A 26387-nucleotide genomic window follows, 5' to 3' on the forward strand; every position below is an offset into this window, starting at 1 on the left:
TTGTCATTTGCGACCACCTGATTTTGAGATATGTGAGAAACATATAACTGCACTGCACATAGAACACGTATTTTGAAATTCAATATATGTAAACAATAAATATAGTCTTGCAGATGTGGATAGATTTCTTAAAGGCAGATTTCTACATTTCTACAAATACAGGACAAGCATTCTAGAAGAAAAAAATCTATCACTTGTGCATCTGTGGTTCTTTACAGTGGAAACTTCTTAAGGTCAAGCAGTGACACATACAATATTTTTTTTTTTTTATTAAGCCAAAAGTCAAATATATGAGAACAAAATCATGATGAGTCTGCATTTTTGTGACGTGTGCAGTTTTGTAAATTTGGTGACTGAAAGTTACTTGCATGCAGTTATATAATAACTAAATAATCCAACTGTTACAGTATAAAATTATTTTAAATATAGACTATAGCTTTTATAATGGCCAGTAATCCAACCCCAATGTGCAGGTTTGGTATAAAGTAAATTTTGGAAGGGGGGGGGGGTCACAGATGCTGTTGTTTGCAAAGCAGAATGTGATATTCGCCGACCAAAGAAATGTGGGATGAAGAGTAACCATGGGTGCATAGGGTTATATAAGCAGATTGGGTTTATTTCCCGTACTCCCGAACAGAACTTCAGCAATGATTGACAGGTCATTCAGCCACCACACAGACTTGAGCTATAAGCAAGTATTGCATAAGCTGTGGACTGGCCACACAATTTAAACAAAATTGCCGTTGACTTAGCAGATTCTCCGGGGTAAAGCCTCTTAAAACACTGTAAACTTAGCTCAGAACAATTTCGAATCCATCCAGCAGCACCACCCTCGGATCGCATGCCTTGTACTCAAGTCAGATGCCGGCTTCCCAGCTACTCATTTCTGTTCAGCTTTTTGATGAAACTGGAGAGTATCCATAAAACATTCCACAGGCAGGAAAAGCCAAAAGAACATATGTCAAAATGTCAGGGTGTAGCTACTGTAACCTTATAGCGGCTCTTGGCTTTAGGTTCATGTGTGTTAGGCAACTAAATTTAAAGCTAATTGCTATGACAGAGATGAAAGCAGACTTCCATCCCTCCCCCCACCATATACAAATAACTGTGAACATTTTCAAGCTGTCATTATCATCAAAACTGTAATTACAAGGTTATGGTCTCTTCAATAGGAGTTCTTGGGCAGGACACCCACAAAAATGGCATTTCCGTGGCTGCTATTTAATGTAAGATTAGTTTACAAAGCAAGGGGGGTCCATAAATGTATGCTAACATAATGTAACAACATAAGCTTTATCCTATAAATGCTGAATTTGTCTACAAAATATGTGTTTTTGTATTTGTACAGGTATTGTTTTGTAAATTGTTACAGTATCTTGACAATATCTTGCTGCCATGCTTCTCAACAATTGTAGTCATTGTATTATTTGCTGTAAATTCAAAATTCAAACATTTTACCCGATCATTATAATTTCAAATTACATTTGCAGACATCGTATTAAACTTGCATTGTTTTGCAACCTAGAAATTAGAGATGAAAATTGTAATATTACTGTTTATAACTTTTTTTATGGATAACACATTTAATTTCAGTTCACTTGAGCATGGTAAAACCTCACAATTTTGTTGTCACATGTTTTGATTCATGCACTGGTAGAGCAGTCTATTGTTTTCCAAGTGTTTATTTTCTGGTATATTGTGCATGCTTTGTACATTTTAATGGGCTGGCAACCAATTATTCCAAATTATTATTGTGGCTAAACTTGTTATAGTCCACATTGCACAACTGGTTTTGAATCAGTTAAACTGTGTACTGTAATTGCCTTGCTTTATGCCATAAATATTGTTTATGATGTACTGTGATAATCCCATGGATATACATGCGGCCTTGTCCGTAATTGTCTTTAGTTATGTAGGAACATAATTATAACTACTGGATGGATGAAAAGCATAGAGAAAAGGATGAAGAAACTGAGAATGCGTTGAATTGCAATGCAGCTATAAAATGAATCATATTGTCAAGTAAAAACATAACTGTAAAACAGTAATCCACAAGAAGCATGCAGGAGTATTTTTCTATTATACTTAAGTAGCCGGCAACCTATTAAATAAGCTCATGGTGCCCTTATACTGCTGCCCTGGCACAGCTGAAAGTGTTCTTTTAAATGGTCAGAAGTCAATATGAGGGCCTGCACATGCATGCTTGGCACGGGAGAAAAGCCCATAATGGGGTACCGCAGTTTGAAAAAACAAGAGAAAGAGGAAAGAAAGTGTAATATTTTTAGTTCCAAATTACAACGTTGGAACTGTTGCTTTGCTCAGCCGACTGTCCGGGGACTGGAATGGCATGATGGGAGCACAGACACTGCCAAACTCCACCCTGGCCCCCTCCCTATGTCCACTCTGTGCTTCTCCTTTCCTCTTTATGCTCTAAAATCACAAACTGGGCTCCACCACCTCTTATTTCTGCTCTTCCCTGTTCCCTGCTAAGTCTCACCGGCAATGGCAGAGAGAGTCATTCTTAAACTGATGTGTGGTGAACCACTTTCATTAGTTGCAAGTGAGAGAGAAAAAGACATGTCATAGCAATGCAATCCCACTGTGAAGACTGAATTCTTGAGAATTGCGCAAAACGGTTTAGCAAACCTTGTTGCACTGCCAAGGTTCACCGGGCGGAGAAACCCCCTCTACTGTTGAGTTCATATGAGGTCTTGAACAGTGTCTTCTTGCAAACACCTACAGTAGCTGCTTTTGATCTATTTGAACCAATAAAGAAATCGCATAAGTGATTCAACAAAAAACTCTTTTTGGAAAAAAACTGTAAATAAGTTTTGTCCAACTGAAAATCTAATTGAGAGACAATGGTGAATAAGCCTTCAATCAATTTACAAATGCTTTATTTTAAAGACACTTTCCATTATTGAGCCAAAATTTCTGTCAAGTTAGTTGCAGTAGTCTTTCAAGAACTTCACAGTGTTTGAGTCCAAAAGTTTGACCCTAGGTGTCCTTGGTACAGGATCTTCCACTACTCTGTGGGCACTGAAAGTAAACGGACACTGAAGTTTACAATTGGCCGTGCCAAAATATCCGGCCACTGATGTGAAAACAACACGTAATAGCTTTGCTTCATGTGCATCTTATATTTCAGCTCCTGAGACTTTATTATAATAATGACATTTTATACACTTGCCACACAGTCCCACAATAAATTAGATAATGTCTACATGGCTTTACACCTCTCTTAAAATGAACAAAGGAGGAAAAAGTCCTGTTTAAGAAGTTACAAGACAATTAACTCATATTCACTGGATAAGAATAATTTAATGTGTAATCCAGAGTCATAAGAAACCTGTTAATCGGACTTCAAGATGAAAGCCAGTTCATGATATCACTACTATTGTTGGAAAGGAAGCTTGTTGCATCAAATGGTAGCTTGCATGAGTAGGTTTAAATGCTTGTTAGAAGAAAGAAAAGAGTGGTGAAGTAACAAACCGGCCGTAAGTAGAAAGCAAAGCTGTAAGTTTTAATTAAGTACGCCCATAAAATGTATTTTTAAAAGAAAGCATTCACTCTTAGCAACCCAGCTGGTTTTGAAGTCTTAATATATACTCGCTTTAGTTTTTTAAATAAATTTTTTTTGCAGTTATTGCACTTTAAATGATGGGGGAGGGTACAAGGGGTTAACTACCAATTAAACCATCTTTAATTGACGTGAAAGAAACTGCACTGTTTAGCAGGTATCCCATGTCCATTTTTATAAGTAAGGGGAGGAGAAGGTGGAGGATGGATTTCAGAGGGCTTGTGATGGCGAGGCTCAGGATTGGTGGATGCTCCTGTTTGGCATGGCCCCCTGCCAAGTGCTTATGTCTTTATATACTGTAAACAGATGACCAACCAGTCCCGAGTGTGTCTCTCTGTTCACCCTCTTTCCAACTCTCTGCACCTTTATTCTCTTCCCTCCTTCATCATCTTTTCTGCACACTGCATCTGTACACCTTCAAGACTTTTTCTCAAGAAGACCGGGCAAAAACAGCAAACACATCCTCATCAGTAAAAAGTCTTGAGTCACTTCTTGGAGAAACCACCCTTCAAGCCTTCAGCTGTTCGTAGTGCCAGCGTGGGTGAGAGAAACCATGTCTCAGCAGATGTTGCTCTTGACGGCGGTGTCCATGTGGCTTTTCGCCGGGTTCTTCCTGGCAGAGGCGACATATAACAGCCACATGTACAACCGCTACCGTGCGTTCAATCACCAAGCCAACATGGACAATCAGCTTCCACCAGAAGTACCTGTGATGGCAGAGGCAGTTGCACCCCGACCGGTCAACTTCAGTCGCACCTTTTATGGAATCATGTTCGATGCTGGCAGCAGTGGCACTCGTATCCACATTTACAAGTTCATTCAAAAAGACCCAGGTATGTCCTCTTTTTTTTTGCATGTAGAAATCCAGATACTTTTCTCAGAGCTAAAATTTGTATACTTCTACAGATCTGTAGGTCCAACTGTCTTCATTCACATCCATGCTTTAGAGTAGTCTACACCATGAACTCAGAATGATCTTGAAGAGTCCCGCCTTGTAGACTCTGTGAACGGCTGCCCTCTCCAACTCTCTCTCTCTCTCTCTCTCTCTCTCTCTCTCCCTCTCACTGCAACCTTTCTAAGGTGGCTGTATGTAATAGTATGATTGCTTAAAGTGTCTGTTTGGCGTGGGCTTACTCACTACTGCTGTACAGGCAACAGTGTGGGAAGAGAAAAAGAGGGAAAGATAGGTAACAGGCATCTGCAGTTATATTTAATAAATTGCAACCCTAAGCAATCTGTTAAAAGATTATGGGTTTGGGCTGATAATGCAGTAATCCTAAATGCCCATCAAGTGGAGACATGGCATCATGCCTGATGAGGTAAACTTTAAGCCTGCAGAAACTCTTAATTTGTCTGTCTGGAAAAATCTTAGTGGTCGCCATTTGTGGTAAACATACAATAACCAAACATGTCTGCTCATGCAAAATAAGCTTTAGAGCTTCTTACAGTCCATCTCTAATGTGCACCTTCTAAATTGTCTTCTGACATTTCTGTCTGTCCCACAGTTGAGCTCCCAGTGCTGGACAATGAGATGTATCATGCCGTCAAGCCTGGACTGTCACATTATGCGGATAAGCCTGATGTGGTAAGCCGCTAATTTCATCTATGAACATGGTATTTCTATTAAATTTGTATAGCTTTAAGTTTTTCCAGAACAGTATCATGCAGACAGAGGAAGTATATATTTTATTACATTTTTCCCATTACAATGTCATGAAAAACACTAGAAAAGCTATACTTAGCGGTGTGGAATTTGAATCTAGACTTTGCAGTTATCCATTACAGCAGTGTAGTTTGTCACCATAGTAATTTATATCTCTTTAAAATAAGGTTACTTGTAGATCAGATTAATGAAATGTTAAAGACAATACATATCAAATTTTAAAGGATGCTTCTCTTGAGTTCATTTTAAAGAATTATGCTAAATAAATAATGTTTGATGTTTATTTCCTAGGGTGGAGAGACTATTAGGCAGCTGCTGAAAGTGGCAAAAAAGACAATTCCCAAGCAGTTATGGATACAGACACCTGTGGTTCTAAAAGCCACTGCAGGCTTGCGCTTGTTGCCTCAAGAAAAAGCCAAAGCCCTGTTGAATGAGGTAAGGCTTCATCGCTTTCTCACTTCCTTGCCTGCTTTCTCAGACAATTTCGTTAGAGAAACTGACCATCCCAAAGGGAAGCAAACCACATTGTGTGCAAGACAGAGAAAAAGAAATACAGGAAGTGAGAGAGAAGAGAAACAAATATTGTGCAAAAGCAGCTGTTCTGAGGCTGTCTGGAGCCTCGGGGAACCGAATGGCTTTTGAATTATCATTTTCTACTCTGCCACACCGGCCACACTTGTGGTTTTCAGCTTGCACAGTTTTCAGACAAATTTGCCCAAGATTGATTCAGTGCACTCATTTTGACTTCAGATTAAAAAACATACAACAATTGCATTTTCAAGTTGTAACAACTAAGCGGTTTATTTTATTCCTTTACATATTTCAGAGGAAAACGAGTCATGAACTTTCAGAATACATTACATGAAATTTTAATGCAATTTCTGCTTTATGTCTATAGGTGAAAGAAGTCTTTGATGACTCTCCTTTCTTTGTGCCAAACAACAGCGTGTCCATCATGAATGGTGCCAATGAGGGTACTATAAACATTTTTCTTATCTAGTCCTTTGACATTCAAGACAATGAAGCCTAGATGTATTCTAGTGAACCCTTTGACACCAGGTTTCCTCTGTGTCTGTTATTGTGATATTGACCCCAGTGTTTTATAATATAACTGTCTAGATTAAGCCTCGTCTGGAAGCCTCCCACACTCTTTATAAAATCCAAATTTTTTCATTTAAGTTCACATTCACTTAAATGCAATATCAAATTTGTTTATGAGGTGTGGCCAATTTTACATCTCAGACAGTCTGATTACCTAGGCTAGTCCTTGATGACCCCAATATAAGACACTTTTTATAACAGGATATTACTTTTAATAAAAAAAAACCTGGAGAACATATACAGTAGAATATGTCTGTTTGATAATCATGTAAAGGTGTCAGTACTTTCAAAAGGTTTACTTTCTTACCTAATACCCATAATAAGATTGGTGATGGATGCTTACTACTAAAATACTGTGATAAGTTGATACATAGAATCTTAATAGAATGGATTCTCTCTCTTGCAGGGGTCTTGGCATGGGTTACAGTAAACTTCCTGACAGGTAAAGTATTGGTTACTTTCATAAGGTTTTGCCAAACTGTTGTGATTATTAGTGTTTTTTTGTGTCATAACTCCAAAGTAACACTGTTTATTAAACTTTTGTATTGCAGGTCATTTGTATGCTAAAACAAGAAGAACTGTTGGGATTTTAGATTTGGGTGGAGGCTCAACACAGATCACTTTCCTACCAAAATTAAAGGTATGATAATATAAAACAAACCCACAGTCCTAGAAAAATATTTCCTTAACTGACACTGTTCTCCATTCTTTCACAGAGAACTGTACTGAATGCTCCACTAGACTATATTGCCAGATTCAACATGTTTAACAGCACTTATGAGCTTTATACACACAGGTCAGTTAACTTGTTTCGATCATTTTGTTAAAAACGTAATTTCAGGAATTTTATAAGCAGTGTAAAATATGCCATTTTTCTCTCATGTCATTTGTAGTTATCTCGGAAATGGAATTTTTGCAGCTCGACTAGCAACTCTTGGTGCCCTCGGTTCTGATGGTAATAAATAAATGTATTTTTATTTTTAATCTTCATGTTTCAAAATGGATGGTTATTAATATCTCGCTGTTTTCTCTGGCAATGTTTAACCATCAGATATTGACTGGAAAGTTTTTAGAAGTTCTTGCTTGCCCAAAAAATTCAGTGAAGAGTGGTCCTTTGGTGGACTTACATACAAAGTCAGTGGAAACCCAGACGGTGAGTGGTCTTAAAATTACTTTTAGTTACTTCCGAAAGATCGAATCAAGTTTTGATTTAAAAAAAAAATCCTATACTTGGAAATATAGACCATATTATATAAAAATTTAGTTGTGAGTGATATTTCATGTTGGATTTAAGGTTTTACAATGTAACTATAAAATTGACTTCACTAAACTTCAACCTCACTCTGGTCTTGTCTATTTAGTGTCATTCTAAGCTTCACAAAAATACCAAAATAGCAAACAAAACATTTACTGTAGAGTGAGAGAAAATAGTCAGTTCGCTCATTAAATGATTCATGAGGCATGTAGCCAAAAGTAACTAGTTTAGTCAGATGTTTGGCATTTAGCCTTACTGCATGTTGCTTGCAGCTTGATCTTGGCTGCACACCACATTGTGGTCTAGAATAGCAGCTATGAGGGGCTTTGTTGAGTAGTCCACATGATTTCTGACTGGTAGAGCTGACATACCAGTGAGCTCACTCCAGACCATATGAAATCTGCCTATTTAGAGCTTTCTGTGAGGAAACCTCTTCCTGAAATGTTTGTGGCAATCCCTTAAATTGACCTCATTATGTAGAAGGGAGGCAATCTCCTGAAATGCATTTTTCCACATTCAAAGTATGGGAACCCAAACTCGAAATTTAACCTTCATTTAACCCATACCAGTGAGTAGTGAACAACTGCACTGCAAGTCGTAACACTGACACTGCAAACTGTGCAATTCCACTTCGACACGAACAACATCATCGCATAAAACTAACTAACGCGTAGCCTACAGAGAAGATGCTGTGGTTTCTCTTTGGAGTGACACAAATATCAAGCAAAGAGTTAGGGTTAGCATAGTCTCATTAACTGTGATTGATTGTTGTTGGTCAGATAGATTATGTTTCAAGGAGATATTATTAGTGCCATCTGTGTCAATAAGATGTATTGGTGAGATGACAATGTCAATTTAAAATTTTATTCTCATACTCTACAACTTTATTTTCAGGTTATGCAGGGTATAAGCTGTGCTACCATGAAGTCCAGCGTGTAGTGAAAGGGATTGTGCATCAGCCTTTGGAAGTGAAGGGAAGCAGTGTCTTCTATGCCTTTTCCTATTACTATGACAGAGCTGTGGATTCTGGTCTCATTGGTGAGTAGGGTTAAATTTGGAATAAGTGTGCCTCAAGAAGTTCATTATTTTTTACATTCTAACGGAACATAAACGGACTGTCTCAATCTTTTAGACGGATCTCGTGGTGGTACTGTGGAAGTCAGGGATTTCAAAAAGAGAGCCAAAGAAGGTAAGACCTTGGATGACTTTCTCCAATCTTCCAAAGCACATGCAGGTCAAAGTCCTGCCGCACACATTGCACAAACATAAACCCTCTGTGCTTATTTGCATTTGAGGCTCTCGACAATCACACTGGCTTCACAAAATGATAGCTCTGCCACCACATAAACACGGGTTGCACCTCTCCCACACAAATACTTTTGCCTGTGTGTGTTCATCATCTTTTGAAACCCTCCGAACCACTATCTCAGCTTTTTCATGCACCTCAAATAGAGGAATATATTATGCATTGTCATACAGCACAGAATGTGAAGTATAGTATAGGTGCACATGTTGCTGAGGACAATGAACACATATTGGCCAGTCTGACAACTGAAATGGAATCAGGAAATCTGTCACATTCGAAAGAATGTGTCAAACTATAAATGTCTTTGAAAAAGATTTATCACTAGGGGGAATGAGTTGGCGTCTTATGTAAGGCTTTCATTTGTACGATGAGACTGTCGCATAGTCTTGATAAACCAAGCTTGGCGAAATTGTAATCCATGGCAGCAGCCCTGTGGGCACCCCTTTCTTCACTGACCGAGAGACAACACCTAATGCCCAGTATCTAACTGAAGGCAGACAGGTCTTAATGTCACACCATGTGCGGGAACACTTGGCGCTGCTTGTCCCCTCTCGTGGCTTGGCACATAGTACATGTGCACGACTGAGGATATGAAATAGTTCTTTTACACTCTCCACCTTTCCGTCCCCTTTTCCCAAACTTTCACAAATCAGCGTGTCAGCTTGAGGAAAAACAAAACATTGTGAAGAGCTGTTTCACAAAGAGGTGCCAGACGCTTGGGGCATACACAGCGCTGGTGCCTCAACGTCTTTTGTAATTTTTCCCAGACTCCGACAAACCTTGGGCTGTCAATCACCAGTAAGGGCCTTAGTGGACAGTCTATACTCTACCTTTAACTTCTCATGCCAAGACGTAACTGTAACATTCCTATGGCATAACTGGTAGAGTATTCAGTTAGCAGGGCAAAGGTCATGGGTTAGATTTTGAGGGTACACAGTTGAATGCCTTGTACATTACGCTACAGTATAATGCTTGATCTCTGCATTTTAAGCCTCATAGCTTAACAAAATTTTTACAAATGTACTTTTTTCTTTTTCAAGTGTGCAATAAGATGACCAAATATCGTGCAGTCAGCCCTTACTTGTGCATGGACATGACTTACATCACCTGCTTACTAAAAGAGGGATTCGGCTTCAAGGACACCACTGTTCTGCAGGTGAGTGGAAAATGTACAAATAATGAACATATAAAGGTAAAACTAAAAGTTAACAGGAAATACACTGTGGGGAGGGATCTAAAATTGGTCTCAAACCTGTTTGCCATTTTCTGTGTACATAAGTAAATTGCGAACCTAAATTAACATCCCTTGGCAGTCGGAGATCGCTATTTTTATGGATTGTCATTACCGTACCACAAATTAGGCAAGAATATAACTTTTTATTAACGTTTTCTTTGCAGCTTACTAAAAAGGTGAATAATGTGGAAACAAGCTGGGCGCTCGGTGCTGTCTTTGATCACTTGCACAATCTTAACATTCATTAAGCCTGCGATCTTCTGGCTATAAGCAGTAACAGGAGCACAGGGACCAAGAAGGAGGACACCTCACCTAATCAAGTAACCCCACCACCTTTTACCCTACACTCCTCAGTGAATTTCAGATATGCACTGCACCCCTAAACCACCACACTCTCCATCATTACATCCCAAATCAAACCCCCAAAAACTGTTCTTATTTACTGTGTTATTTATGTACAGATGGCAAGGCCAGCCTGCTACTTCTACTGTATGTTTACATTTTTTCCTCTTTTGTCTCTCATCTAATATACTGTTGATGTCTACTTTGGATAAAGTTTCAATGTATAACGCAACCAATCAGAGCTGTTTAAGCTCGATCTATGTTGCTGTGCAGGGTAGTGTGCAGTGTGATATTTGTAAAAAGCCTTGTGTGAGGTAGTATAGCATCCATAAACGGTCTATTGTCTTTTGTTAGCAGCAGTGCTTGTACACTAGTGTAGTCCTCTGTTAGGGTATCGTCAATTATATTGAATACTCCCTAAGTCTTTAGTGCCTTTATTCTATCTAGCACATAACACTTTAAATGTAGCTGTAAGAGCCATTTGTGCTGTTTTGGAATATTATGTGGGATCAACAGTTCAAAATGAAGAGAATTTTTCAAGTAGGGATAGAAACAAAATAATACCATATACTAATTTGATAAATACATGAGTGGTGTAAATGAATGAGTTATTTATTTTGGTTATATTTTTATGTTGAGAAGGTATGGAAAGTTGACCTGTAATTGGATTATAATATCTTCAGATGGACATTGCTCTTAGTGAAATGCTACAGGGGCTTTTTCAACCAAGGTATAACCAGCCATGGTTTTTTAAGTGGCATACAGTATGGTGCTTTCTTCTTCTACTTATTAAAAAAAACACATGGTAGGATTCTGAAGATTCTGTCAATACTTTAAATGTAACTCAAGTGACTACTGGCTGGAAGTTAATAATTAAGACTTTATGGTACTGTATATTAACCTAAATTTACTAATTAAACATTGTTAAATGCAATATGGTAACATGCACCCTCTGTAACATTTAGATCTTGGTTTGGTTAATATAGGCCTGGTTTCACAGACAAGGCTTAGCTAAAGCCAGGAATAGAAAATAAATTAAGATGTTTAAACATCTCTTATAGACACGCCTTAGAAAAAGGTGTTACTGGTGTGTATCTTGGCATATTTAAGATCTGTCAGTGCAAGTTATTTTCAGTTGAAAGAGCTCAAACGTATGTCTAAGTCTAGGACTAGTCTTAAGCCTTTTCTGTGAAACCAGGGGGTAGACATTTAGGTTACTATCGTTGTGCAGGCACGCTTAGGTGTAAAGCATTGCAAGGAACCAGGTCTTCCAGAAATGTTAACTTGTTTAAGTGTTACATGTGCACACCCCTGTAGATACCCTGACTGATTTAACAGGCTTTACTCAGTCAATTTTCATCATGACATGCTTTTGTGAATTATTGTACAAATATTTATTACAGTGTGGCATTGTTGTTACTTTTCTTGTTAATCCAAGAACATCTCTAAACCAACATCATTATACAAAAATATGATTTATAGGTATTTACTATATCAACAAATGGCCTCATCAGTATGGTTAACTTTGCCACAAGTGGTGTTTATGAACGATTATCATGTACAACAATGCATTTTTAAGGTATTAACTGCAACAAATGCTATAAATATGGCTATGCTTTTCAAATTAATCTTGTATATGAAGTGATTTTATTGTACATGTATGAATAATAAAAAAGTTTGAAACTGAAATCTGTTTTTGACTTTCTTATATAAAACTATTTGAGATAAAAACACATTTACAGACTTACGTTAATAAACCTTAGTTTTTTTTAACCTAATCATTGTATAGCTACATAAGTCCAGCTTGACTTCCATAACATGACTTTATATTAACATAGCCTGAGTCATATTCACAATAGAACTGCGTTAATTAAACTATATATAGAACTGCGCTAAAATAAACTGCTTAGAAATTATCGAGGCATTTAAATAATAAATGATATTAGATACGAATGTTTTTGCCTACCTTTTGGTAATAGAATCCACAAACTTCATCAAAGGTTACAGTTCTCCAGTTACTTTGGATACATGACAGGATAAACGACTATTCGCGCCAGTTATTACAAGTGACGAAACGGTCATCGCGAGTGTTTGTCAATTATCGCGAGAAAATTATTTTGCGTTGTTTACTTGTAAGTAGGCCATTTTTTTATGTTTTTTTTTAAATGATTCTATTCAAAAACAATGTACAGATAACAAAAATGACAAATTATAACAATAACAACAAGAGTATGAAAAACACACAAAATAAAATAGAACAACCAGGGGGAGGTATAGGTTAAATGTGTTATTCATAAATAATATTAAATAGAATTATAAGACCTCAAAAAAAGGAATTACATACAGATAGATGATTTAGATGATTAATTGAACATTTCAAGGGCAGGAAATTGCAGAAATTCTGTAGTTTGTAGGGGGTGGGGTAATTGATGATTTCAGATGGGTTTAAAATAACATATTGTCATATAAAAATAAAATAACAATTGTCCTCCCACGTGTTTTCTTGATTATTAAAGTGACAAAGTTTTAACACTTTTTTTGTTTAACTGATACATCAGGGCGTTCAGCCCCGACGAAACGTTGCACAACGTTTATTAAACAGAAACAGTGATGCATTGAACACCCTGTTGTGATGACGCAAGAGTTACAACTACAGTAGCTGAGGGGCCATTCTTTGTGTTCTTTTTTAAATGTTTCTGAAGTCTGATGAATTCTATAAAATGTGTGTTTAATACTGTAAAATACCCTCGATGTTACAGTCACTGACCTTGCCGTTCAGAATGAAAGACAACATTCCAACTTGAACCCATTGAGCGAGCTGTCTCTTTAGTACCGCGTGGTTTATATACATCTTGCCGCTGATTGGGCCGACATTTCTGACACACCCACCAAACAAGAGAAAACGCATCTAAAACCTGTTGCACACCGTTTCCAGAAAACATGTCGTTCAACCCGAAAACCGTAGCAAAACGTTGCGCACCGGTGTTAGCTTGAATGTGCCCCTGCTCATCTGCATTTAAAAGAACACGCCTAAAAAGGCACATTTTTGCTCACACATACAAAGTGGCAATTTTAACATTCTATAATAAATTATCTATATGGAATTTTGAGCTAAAAGTTTACATATGTACTTTGGGACACTACAAATTTATCTTACATCTTTTAAAAGTCTTGTGAAATGCTCTCTTTAACACAAGAGAAAGATGACTTACATAGAGATAATTATCATTTGAGCAATTTTTACTGGATGTTATTGTCAAGATATGTAAAAATATATACTATATGTATAGTGGCACTCAATGTTCATTATGCCCTAAATTAACTACCATTGAAGTTACTCAAACTCAATGTTTTGTTTAATGCACACATTATTTTCCACATTACTTAACAATAATTGTTACAACAACAAAAACATGCGGGCCTGTATGTGTTTTACAATTATTATGCCATAGTACAGGCCTCTTCATAGAACTCTGTGTGGAAGAATATACACAAAACTATACTGTTCGTGGAATGTCTTGTTATGAGTTGACAAACACACAAACAGTGTTTTACATGTGTAGAAATTCATGTAGACAGAGGAATAAAATATAATTTATTAATTTACACTTTTACACTCCATGAACAAAGTCTTCACATCATCTTTAAGAGGATCAGCAAACATCCAATTTCAGCTAGTCTTTACTTGCTTGCAAAGGCCATGATCTGCTCCTGTGGGTACAGAAAACAATATAACTACAGGTCAGTAAGACAACTTTCAAACCGCAAGCGATATTTTATATACAGTTTAATTAGAGAAACTGAGATCTTGCCCACTTTAACCATAAACATTGTTCTCACAGACTAAAGCAACTAAATTGTAACTGTTTTTACAGAAAGACAGAATATGAGCAATATTTCTCTAGGATATATGCACAGTGAAAACCCTTTATGAAAAGTTAGGGACCTTCTGGTTGAAAATCGCTTAGTAAAAGGAATGAAGCCATTTCATATGAGCGGCCTATAATAAAAGGAGTGTGAAAACACAAGCCAACACCACCATGCACGGCCCTGCAACCCCACCCACACGCTTTCGGTAAGAGTAAATTTAGAGCTAAACATAGCCATAGTAGTAGCTCCTGACCATGCAAATTACAGGCACGGATGAGAGTAGAAAGGCATGTAATCAGAGGACAAGATGGGGATGGGGGGGTGATGGGGTTAGAGAGAGAAGAAAAAGTCAAAGGAACAGTGAAAGAGGGAGAAAAAGTTGGAGAGGTGAAAAAGGCTAAATGGGAAGCTGGAAGCAGAACAGAGAAAAGAGAGAGGCATGAATGACAGAGAGGAAAGAAAACATGAGAGAATCGCCACAGAGCCAGAGAAAAAAATAAATAAAATGCAAGTGAAGGAATACGTTGGAGGAAGGAAACCAAGTCAGTCATTTAGAAGTGGCAAATCGAAAACCTTTTTAACATCACGTAATCATACTTTGAGAGGTGGCAGTATGTTGGTAGCTTGAAGGCCAAAAGTTCGAAGCAGAACCACAGGTGCGGCGTTGGTGGAGTAGAGCTTCTTCATCAGGTCAATGGCTGCCATCATGGGAAGATTGTGTCGCTGACGCTCAGTTTCGTACTCCAACAAGTGTTGCATGGCTCCTGGAATTTAAAGACCAAATGTTAATTTTTAAAATACATTACCACTGTATCAGACAATGGCTATTTTATTATACATATATTGTAGTTTCAAAGAAACTTTTGTTAAATATTGAGAGTAACAATCATAAAAAAACTTTTTCAAAACAACTGTAAGCTTCCCTCACCACAACGTATGGCCCACCTCTCCCCTCATTCGATTGGACAATGAAAAGACGCAAATAACGTCGGCTGCTTTTCTGCTCTCAGCACGCTTTCAAAAACGCGTGCTGCGACCCGCGGCAAAAACTGTAAGGCGTTTGGTGCGCATAAACAGTGCGCATACGCTCACTGCCCATAGAATATCATTCAAAAAAGGCACCTGCAACTGCCATAAACGCGTTTGGTGTGATTGGCCCCTTAAAGGTGACATAGAATGATTGAACGGAGTATTTATCTTTGTTCTGTGATGTGACATGTAGACAAAACATTTTTTGTTTGGGTCTGTAAGGCCTTAGAAGCTTCCTAAAAACCTCTCTCAGATAGCTCTATTAGGGTGGGGGATTTTAAACAAGTGGTTTTGCACCTATTTGGCTCCCCCTACTGGCTTAACTTGCAATCTCATTACTGATTGGCTGACTTTGCTGCCACTCAAAAAATTTAGCCAATTATTTTAAAGTGGAGGAGCAGTTAGATGCCTGTGATGTCATAAGCATCAGTTTTTCAGATTGGGCTGTTTTCTGTCTGACATTTCTAAAAGAGGAATTTCTATGAGACTGAGATGTTTAGCATGTTTAGCACTTTTTGTATGTTTGTGAATGTGGGTAGACTACCATTATTCAACAAAGACAAGGTAAAAATTGTTTTTCATTCTCTGTCCCCTTTAAGGAGTTCTGTCAAAGTTTTTTTTTGACCATGTCAATACAGTATAACGTCACAATATAATGCTGAGACAGTATATGAAGAACTCGGATGCTAAAGCTGCTAAATGCCACCTCCGTCAAAAATGAAATATTGATTTTAAATATGATATTGACCGAATGCTCTCGACACGTACCATACGTTCATCAAATACTTTAGTTGCAAATCCGCTTAACCCCGGCCTCAGGTCATTCAGAAATGCCAGTTTTTTGGCAGTTAAATGGAACAACGATTTTTCAGCAAAGCCCTCTAAGTGCAACTGGATAAACGACAACGCGTGTGAGTTGCAAGTGTTGCAAGAGGTTTTTACCTAAAGGAGGTTTACAGAACATATTAGGATATTGACCGAATTTTTGAACCTTTTACGTTTATTCAGAAAGGACAGTGAAGAGTCACTGGAGAGAGATAGAGTGGGATTGGAAGACCACAGTGGATTACATACAAACTTTAGTCTCTTTTGAGTACTTGGACCTGAATACAACCCAAATGTGGCAGCCACATGCATCACAGCTCCCCCTAATGTGTGGTTCAGTTTATTCATTTTTTATTCTTACTTTCATTATTTGCAATGTTTTCTAGTTGCATCTTAATGATTTTGTCTTGTTGAAAAAAGCAGATGTTTTTGTCAAAAACGCTTGCATGCATTTAGAGGGTTTTGCAGCGAAATATTTTTTTTAAAATACCAATGACCAAATTGACATTTGTGAAAATAAGTAAATTACTTACTGACCCTAAATTAAATGAAAGTATTTGGGTGACAAAAAGTGTGTTATCATAAAAATACTGCCTGCATCTATTTGGCTTGACTGTCCTTGTAGTTGAAATCCTTACCGAGGTCTTTTCCGTTAAATGCTGCTTGGCTAAGAACGTTCGTGAGACAAGCTACATCTCCAAAGCCTAGATTGGCACCTTGGCCTGCTAAAGGATGGACTCTGTGTGCAGCATCTCTGAAATTAGAAAGATCAGAAAACACAGACCTTGAGTTTGGAACCATATTTAGCATGATGACCATATATTACAATGCATTCACAGCAATATCGCCAAGAAAAACAAATCTAAATACATCACTGCTTTAAAAGGCTCAGTGAATCACTTAACATTATGAGTACACTATAAACCTAACATAATGAGTGATTTCTCCTTTAAACTTATATATGTTTATATAATTACTCATATATAAAGAAAATTATATATATTTAAGAACACAAAATTCTGAAAAGGAATGCAAAACTAAAAATCTGCCCTCAAACGTACCCAATGAGGACCACTCTGTGACGAATGTACTCTGTGGCATGACCCATACCCAGTGGGAACATGACCCGGCTTTTTGGGCCAATTCCTGACACGCTAGGTGGAAGTTGGCGTGCAGAACCTCGGTCGGGCATCAGGACAGACATGACAGTCCGAAACAGAGAGCCAGCAGTCTCTACCAGCTGAGAATGGTTCTCATTACTCCACTGAAGAGGGAGAAGCACGAAGAGAAGGTGTTAATGGTCAAAGAGGACCGAACATATGCTGTTTATGGCAGGAAAATATCTACATAATAGAGTTAAAAACATATGGAAAAATGAGCCAAGGCGAGGAAAAATGAAGTGAATGAAGTGGAGAGGCAGGTTGATGGAAAGTTTTCAAAATTTTAAGGTTTTATTGCAATGCTTTACTGTAAAGCTCATGTTCATGTTTAAAACACTTTACTAATATTACAATAATTATGCACTAAGCTTAATGTTAAATAATACTACATATACAATCAAAATGAAAGAAAGTATTGTTTGTTTTGTAAAAATGAAAATATTAAACTTAAGGAAACAGGACTGGAGATGTGCACTTTTTTCTTAATGTATTGCTGAGCTATTTGTTAAACATATACATTAGGTTGATTTTTTTTAATAACCGTAAACAGCACCTAATGTCTGATTCACGATATTACATTTTCTTTGGTGTGTATGTGTGTATTAGTACATATTAACAATATACAAAAGATACAAATCCCAAAGCAAACGATAACGCAAGTTATCGTCTCCAACTTAAATCTCTTTTCTTGGATTACAACGAACACGAGAATTGTAGGCAACAGTTTATTTCCTCGGCCTGTTGACGTGGACACAACGGTCATTATCATAATTCTGCCACAGTCTGTAAGTAGTCTATGTTTTCATATTAAAAGAATTTAATACTTACTAAACCATGATCCAAATGCAAGTTTTTAGCAGTGCAGACTAGCGCTTGTGTTTGTCGTTTCTACGATCACAAATGCAGAAATAGTTTTAATGTTTTAGTATCCTGGCCTTAGCAATCTGTTAATCGATCAGCTTGGTCATCTGCATTTTCTGGATCAGATTCGGCTCATATTGATAAGCTGGTAAAGACGCATAAACTCCTGTCAGTATTCCATTAGGAGCTGATCTTCAAAACATGGTAAGGAGCGTCACATTTCCAGCTGACGACAGAGGTATCCAGGCCAATCACAACTTAAAGGTTAGCTGGCCGATTGGATGACATTGTGCTTTTCAGAACGATAAGTTTGTACAAAATCAACGCGTTTCAGGGAGGCAGGGCATAAAGGCATTTGGTGTAATACAATGTGTTTGCGTGGTTTACGGTTCAAAAAACAACACATTATTTTCAACATACCGCATATTATTGTTGCTTCTCTTTCCCCCAGCTATCCAGGCGTCGTAATTAGTCAAATACCTCAAGCGTGTGGTGAAAATGTGACGCTCCTTACCATATTTGTAAGATTAGCTGCCAACAGGATATAATATCATCTTTACTACCTTATTAGTACAAGACCCGAATCTGATCCAAAAAATGAAGATGACCAAGCTGATGGATCAACTTTGCTAGTGCAGCTAGAGCAGAAAGTAACAGGTTGTCGTAGAAATGACAAACAACAAGCCCTACTCTACACTGCATGTTTGAATCGTCGCAAATTTGTTAAAGGGGACATATCATAAAAAAAATATAATTTTTCCATGTTTAAGTGCTATATTGGGTCCCCAGTGCTTTTATCAACCTAGAAAATGTAAAAAAGATCAATCTGGTAACTTAGTTTTGGTAAACCATTCTTTGCAAGCATGTGAAAAAATAGGTCATTGAAATGTGGCTCCCCCTGTGATGTCAAAAGGGGATAATGGCGCCCCTTAATCTGCAAATGGTCAACCACAGCACTGTTATTTGGTGCCGAGATTAGCTCATTTACATTTTAAAGGAAACAAAAACAGCAAATTTTTGCTCGCACCTACAAAGTGGCAATTTTAACATGCTATAATAAATGTTCTATATGGTATTTTGAGCTAAAAGTTCACATACGTACTCTGAGGACACCAAAGATTTATTTTACATAAAAGTTTTTAAAAAGTATTAGGCTGTGATTAAAAAGTGAGTGGATTTATGATAATGTGCATCATGTCCAGGTCAACCAGATGCGGAAGTAAACTGTTGCCTACTGTACAATCCTTGGGTTCATTATACTTCAAGACAAGATATTTTAGTTGGAGATGATAACTTGTGTCATCGTAGACTTTGGGATTTGTAACTTTGCAGATGTACTAACACACACTTAAAATGTAAATGTAAAATCATGAAAAAGAGAATAGGGGCTCTTTTATACATTTAAAGTTTGCACCTAGCACTAGAAAAAACATGTGTATGGTTGGGACTCTGCATCGGCCGAAACTTAAAATTAAATGACTTGGATCAGGGGCACAAAAACATGATCGGAGAGTAAATAAATGACAAATTGACCATTTAACGCAACTTTGGGTAATCTTCAATTTTACAACACAAAAATGAAGATACAATGACCTTCTTTCTTTTTTCACTCAATACCCAAAGAAAAAGACAAAGAAAGGGTATTTCATATAGAAAAAACATAGCTAATTAAAGTATAACGCTGACCAGGCCATAAATTTGAGTTTGGTCTACAGAAAAAACATTCCATGGCGTAATGACCAATACTGGCAAACCTTAGGTTTAATTAGCAAACCAGTTTTGATGGCAAGCGTGACTCAGATGCAAAGGCCTGTGACCAGGAAGACCAGTAAAAATAGCCTGCTTGGGAAAAGTGATTCTTTGACAGAAACACAAACAAAAGACAAAAAAGGGTGTGAGGGTCATCTTGAGGGCACTGAGACGAAACCAAGAGTATTCACTTTCAATAAAAAAAACACTGCTTCATAACTTTAAATAAGAACTTAATATGATATGAGGGTTACGTGACAGGACAGCCTTAAGGCGTTTAACTGAAAATCATGACTAAATAGTGAGGACTGGAAAAGTGGAAGCAGGCATGGCGTTCACTCACAAATGCAGAGTTAATGGCATCCACAAAGCTTTCCTCATCCAGCTGCAGAAGTTCTTCAGCATGCTGATGACTGGTGGACCAGACCAATGAGCTCGCCGTGTCTGACAACTGCAAAGCAGACACATACACCATGTCTGGGTTTAAAGTATTAATACAAACAGATGCATTTTCCATTTGAGTACTGAGTGATATCACAATGAGCTACTAAAACAAATCAATTAAATCTGACATCATTTACAAGTAAATAAAACACTGTAGATCAGCTCACAGGAAGCATTGCAATGGGTCCGGTGGGAAGGAACCTCTGCCAGGCCACGTTATTTTCTGTGGGCTAAAAAAGCAAATGAAATAAAGTAACATAATGAAACATTTGCAACACATAACAAATTTGACTTATTCTGACCCTAATGTGCAATACAATGTGAATTTTGTCTGGATCATCATACCTCAGACAAATGCAGAACAGCGACAACAGCTGACTGGTCGTAGTTCCATTTGACAGTAGGGATGCCAGCCTCTCTCCTAACCATTGAGTTTGGACCATCGGCACCAATCTAAAGGAGGAAAACATTTAGCACTTCTGAAGTTCTGCATATGACCCCACTGTGCCCTCCTGTGTTCTACATACCAACAGCTTGGTATGGAGAGTCTTTCCACTGGCCAGTGTCACTTGAACCCAAGGGATGGAATCAGCCATATGGTACGGTCTGGGCCAGGTGTATTTCACCACTTTTGTTCGGTACTTCACATCAACATGGTCTGTTTGGTACATGACAGATAAAATTTAAGCTTAAATATCATCATGCATTCGATATGACAAAAATAGGATGTCAAAACAGTATCTTCCACAGAAATAGGGAAACAAGTCCGCTCCTTCAAAAGCGCGTGCTGCGGTTGGCGGCAAAAAGCACAAGGCACTCGGCACGCATAAACAGCGTGCAAACGCTCCCTGCCCATAGAATATCATTCAAAAAAGGCACCTGCAACTGCCATAAACACTTTTGGTGTGATCAGCCCCTAATAGTGTTTATCTACAAGCAGACCATGCCATACATATGACCAGCTGCCAATAGCCTGCACACTACAAAGCAAGAAAGAGTAGGAGGAAAAAAATCCACTTTTCTTAGAATCACTGGCGATCAGTCATCTAGCACACGAAAAGATCCAAAATTACGCCTACGTTTCAGAATTGGAGACCATTTGGTCCACAAAATTGAACGTTGGTTGGAATTTTTGGCTTCTGCTGATTGGAAAGCAGTGTTTTACAAAACATAACAGCTGGCTGATGTATGCGAATATGTTTAAAGTGCAAGTACTTTATGTTCAGTCCTTTAGCAGAAATAGAGGAGTGCTAAAATAAAGTAAGACACACACCGACATGTGAATATGCACGTGCTACCAACCACACATCTGTTAAACGTAAGATGTGTTTAAAAAAAGGCTTGTTTTTAAAAATATGCCGTTTTACAGAGCATGGCATGGAAAAGCAAAGCAAAGATTTCAAATGCAGAGCCCTGGAACAGTTTAGTTAATTACAACAACCAAACGTAACAGTAAAACGCTATCCGTGCTTAGGCACCGTGAGCAAGCGAGATGCTCCGACCGGAGAGGAGTGTGGTTTTTTTAAGTGGGTCAATAGACCACTGCACGTGTACGAACAGGGTGGCAATTCTCGTGGGGCTCCTAACTCCCAACAAAAGTAACATACTGGACGATCGAAATAGCAGGAGAAACATAGACGCGTCCAAAGAAGTGGAATCTTTCAAAAGAGGGATAGAAGTAAGATGTTCAAAAAGAACAAGTACAAATAATCATAACGCCAAGAGAGGAAGGATGGCTTGTGGTGACATCATTTGCCAAGCCATCCCTAAAACCAATTAGCAGTGCATCCGCTCGGCCCTCGACTGTGCCGGCTCCTCCTGGGGGAAACACTGAGCAACACAGAAATAGTACAGCAAAACATCACTGAATCAAACATTGTGTAACGATCAAATTGTACAGCGTGCTGGAGAGGATTCAAAGCGATGATTACAAAAACAAACACCAAAACGATGGCATATAGCAAACATCAAATCGTGTCCGTTACCAGAGAGGGTCTGCAACTGTTTAGTGAGAGAGGCCACAATGACGTCGTTCTCAATGATGTATGCCATCTCGTCCTGCAGATTCTCCTTATCGAATGTAATCAGGGCATCCGAACAAGCATCCCAAACCTAAAGCAGAGGACGAAAATATTGCTGTGGTTTACAACTCTATCTTTAAGTGACCACGTCACCCTATTTATGGATTACCAAAAGAGCACGTGCTTCACTGAACTTGAACACATCAAAGCCGTTCTACTGAGCAAAGAGTTTTGCCAGATACTCTAACCAAACATCAAACTAGGTTCGGCAAAAACCACCAGCAGCCTTTGAGGTTGCATGGTTGACTTAGTGTGTGTACTGGGGCGAGGAGACATACAAAAATTTCATTCTTCTTGGAGATTATGCCTGCATTTATAGTTAAGCCGATAATAAATAACAAATATGCGAACATTACTGTCGAGCTAAATATTCTGTTGGCTGTTTGTTATACAGTAGTTGAAAGCCAACAAGCCAAGTTTTGGACAAGCCTGCAATTTAATAAAATATTGGGCTGGTTTTAAAAGCACAAAATGTCTTGGTGATTGATATATATATATATTTATGTTGAAAACCTAAAGTGACTTGTTACTTAGGTGACAGACAAACAATAGAATCCATGAGAAACATGATGCAAAAAGACTGTTCTATGCTGCTTGCGTATGGCCATGCAAAAACCACTAATAGTAGTGGTCTTGTGATTTTTGAATCATGGTTACGTGAAAGATTTCAAATGTGACCAACCCACAATTATGAGGATTTTACACATAGGAAAAGTACTGCTGGTGATAAGTTTCTATAGTTGCTGTGTACTTTTAGCTTCTGCCAAATAGGCCGTCCCCTGACAAAATGACCATTTTAACGTGATTATTTTTGCAATTAAAGATACCAGACACGGTTCCAACCGCCCACGAAAACCTAACGGATAACACTTTAAAAAAAACTCTTTTAGTGGTACGTGGCATTTCCCAAACCCGTTTTAGTCACTTTCTTCTAACCGCTTTAAATTTAATTGAGGGAGAACCTAGTTAGGCACTTCACAGTTTGATCCCTTGTTTGGACATAAATGCACACACATACAGAAAAAAGTCAGGAGGTATAGTGGGTGAAGAGTATCACTATAAAGTTCACCCTGATGACATGCCTTCGTTTGCTAAGAAACCGCAGGATTTCATTTTGGGAGTGAAAAGGCCACATCTTACAGGAGAAACCAGTACTCCCACCACAGCGTAGAAAACCGAGGGTCAGTTTATTGCTGATCTGTGCAGCTTATAATTTCTCTCCCCGCATTTTACATGAATCTTTGAAATTAGTAGATACGGGAGTTAGATGACAATTTGAAGCGTACGCAGAGATTTATTCCAACCCACAAAACCAGACTCCAATAAAAAAAACTCCCTGGGGTGACACTGCGTGGGGCATTTGAGGTTTTGCATCTCTAATGTATGTTTTGTATTCTGAGGTTGTGCTTTTGGAGCATAACTTAATTTATGGGTGCTGACAGTATGATGCACACAGCGATCAGCAAAATACCAGACAGTTGTAATGCAGTGAACTCATGATCTTAAACAGGTACATGACCGGTGCTGCACTGTTGGTTGCTTATAAATGTGTTTTGGTTTGGTGTTAGAGAACAGAGATTTAAATAGTGTGAGGTCTGATTAATTAATTTACACAATACTGTACGTACCACAATATTACTATGACCATGGTAATACCAAGATATTTATGAAGTACACTATAGTACACTATAGTACGAGAATGTTTAACACGGAGTACCTTTTTATAATAACCATCTCACATTATCACTATTACGGTACTACCACCAATATTTCTGGGGATGAAAAACTTGCTCATTTTACTGACCTGCATTTTATTATATGGTTTGCATCTCATATTGACAATATGGTCCCAAGCACCAAGACCTACAAGATCAAGGAATAAAATGTTTAAGGTACAATAAATCTTTTTCTTTTAACATTTTCAATTAAAACAGAAAAAAATAAATGCAAAAGACATGTCCCCTATCCTGCCTCATTGTAATGATACCCTTTTGACATTTTACATAGGAATTTGTTATTTCAAACATCACTGTTCGCACAAAAACTGGACACGACACACAGCATGACCAACAAAGAAAGATAACTGGACATGGGAAAGAGGCAATGCAGATGCAAGCACAATTCTTGTCCTATACAGTGCATGAAAGGCAAAGAGAGATACCTATTGAACCACTTCTGGGAAATCTTTCATATACTTATGTAAATAGGCTTAATGACAGTAGTCTCCTCTTTTAGAGCTTTGACTGGAAGAGATTTCCTTTTCTTAGCATTTGACGACTCAGTTTCCCAAACTGCTGATTCTAAATTATGTTTACTGTCCAAAATGTAAACAAACGTTCTGTGGAAGGCAGCTTGCAGTTGAGGAAGGCATTCAAAAGCATTTATTGGAAAGCCGAGTATCTAACTTTAGGTAGATCTTATTTGTATGGGGCAGTTTTTTTATTTACTGCAGGGTATCAAATTCTTTACAATTTGTATATTAATAATTTACACGTTGTGATAGGAAATGGTGGTGGGGTGCCTAATTGTCATGAAAATGTCAAAATATCAAAGCCTACAAGAAAATACTTAAAATGGTCTTCATTTATTAAAAAATAAATAAAGCAAAATGTATATATATATATATATATATATATATATATTTTTTTTTTTTTTTTTTTTTTTTTTTTTTTGATAAATGACATAGACATGTTTTTGGCAGGTTTGATGACATCAAAAGGAACAAGCACACAGATCTCAGACAGATGTGAACAGTTGTTTAAACATAAAAACAACATATAAAAACATCAACATGAAAAAAATCTACATTTAAATTTGTTTATACCACTAAGAAGAGTTGCTGAGCCTGGACTGATTGAGCTGACCCTTGTACTGTAGGTCTCAGGCACACTGTCCATCACTTTTTTGTGACCCGCCTCCAGCAGAAGAATCTTCTTCCCAGCCAAATTTGGATCTAGACCTGCAAAAGGAAAAACAACACAGAACATTAAAAGGTCTTTGGAGAAGTTATGTTTGTAAATAATGTGTTTTAACATTGCTGATAGATTAAAAAAAAACTCAGGTCTGTTTGTGCATAAAGTATCTGTTTTCAGCACATTGCTTATTTAGCATCCTACTGCATGAATGAGAGTACTCTAAAAACGCAATTGCATGCTTTACCTCAAGCTAACTTCCATCAAGGAAAATGACAACCCCTCCTATGCGTGAAAAAGTACGGAAAGGTAACACTTTATTGCAACTGCGAAGTTAGACTGAACTTGAACATGAGATCTAGAGTGGGCAGGGTTTCATGACAGTGGCATTTTACATCTATGTGCATGTAATGCCCATTGCACTTACCCAGTGAACATGCCATCGCGGTGCCCACCATACCTCCGCCGGATATTATAATGTCATATAACTCATTTTCAGACGTGCTGGATTCTTTCTCGCTCGCGGAGCACGCGAATCCTCTACTCACTGCTCGCGCTCCATTAAGCGTCCTCACTGCAACACACTGTCGCCCTATACCGACAACAGCTAGTTTAACTTTGGTAAAAGTGTACATTCTAGCAAAGAGCCAGACGTTGAACGGCTTGTTACAAGTAACGACTGCGAAAAAAAATATTGAACACTTCTCGTTAACTTTGTCCTGTTATTGACCTGTTATAAACCTACACACTATAACCCAGCCATGTTTGTTGATGATAGAGAATACGTAACAGTTATGTTCGCAACAGTCCTTCCGGTTTAAGAGCCGCTCAAATAAATAAATAAAATCACATTTTAGACGCACTTAATTTGGTTTCACTATGAAAAACAAAAATGCTTAACTGTGAAGTTAAACTAAACTGGCACATTTGTGTTTTAAACTACTTTCACTTTGCTTACACTTCCTTGAATGTTTC

At 37.9% G+C, this 26387-nt stretch overlaps 2 protein-coding genes across 2 annotated transcripts; one reads left to right on the plus strand and one right to left on the minus strand.

The window, feature by feature from the left end:
• Positions 1-550: 550 nt before the first annotated feature.
• On the plus strand, positions 551-11075 carry entpd5a (ectonucleoside triphosphate diphosphohydrolase 5a). Its single transcript, XM_065288624.2, has 13 exons — positions 551-4413; positions 5086-5165; positions 5535-5678; positions 6142-6217; positions 6751-6786; positions 6896-6984; positions 7061-7140; positions 7238-7299; positions 7396-7497; positions 8494-8637; positions 8732-8788; positions 9946-10061; positions 10304-11075. The coding sequence occupies exons 1-13, from the start codon at positions 4134-4136 to the stop codon at positions 10385-10387; spliced, it is 1350 nt and encodes a 449-aa protein (XP_065144696.1). The 5' UTR covers positions 551-4133; the 3' UTR covers positions 10388-11075.
• A 2984-nt stretch (positions 11076-14059) lies between these two features.
• Positions 14060-26380, minus strand: coq6 (coenzyme Q6 monooxygenase). Its single transcript, XM_065288622.2, has 12 exons — positions 25840-26380; positions 25325-25459; positions 24305-24363; positions 22405-22531; positions 20947-21077; positions 20765-20872; positions 20587-20649; positions 20319-20426; positions 17267-17469; positions 16844-16959; positions 14949-15115; positions 14060-14192 (listed from the first exon to the last, which is right to left on the minus strand). The coding sequence occupies exons 1-12, from the start codon at positions 26045-26047 to the stop codon at positions 14163-14165; spliced, it is 1455 nt and encodes a 484-aa protein (XP_065144694.1). The 5' UTR covers positions 26048-26380; the 3' UTR covers positions 14060-14162.
• Positions 26381-26387: the final 7 nt, after the last annotated feature.

The sequence above is a fragment of the Paramisgurnus dabryanus genome, chromosome 17 (assembly GCF_030506205.2).
Source record: "Paramisgurnus dabryanus chromosome 17, PD_genome_1.1, whole genome shotgun sequence".
NCBI classification, from domain to species: Eukaryota; Metazoa; Chordata; class Actinopteri; order Cypriniformes; family Cobitidae; genus Paramisgurnus; species Paramisgurnus dabryanus.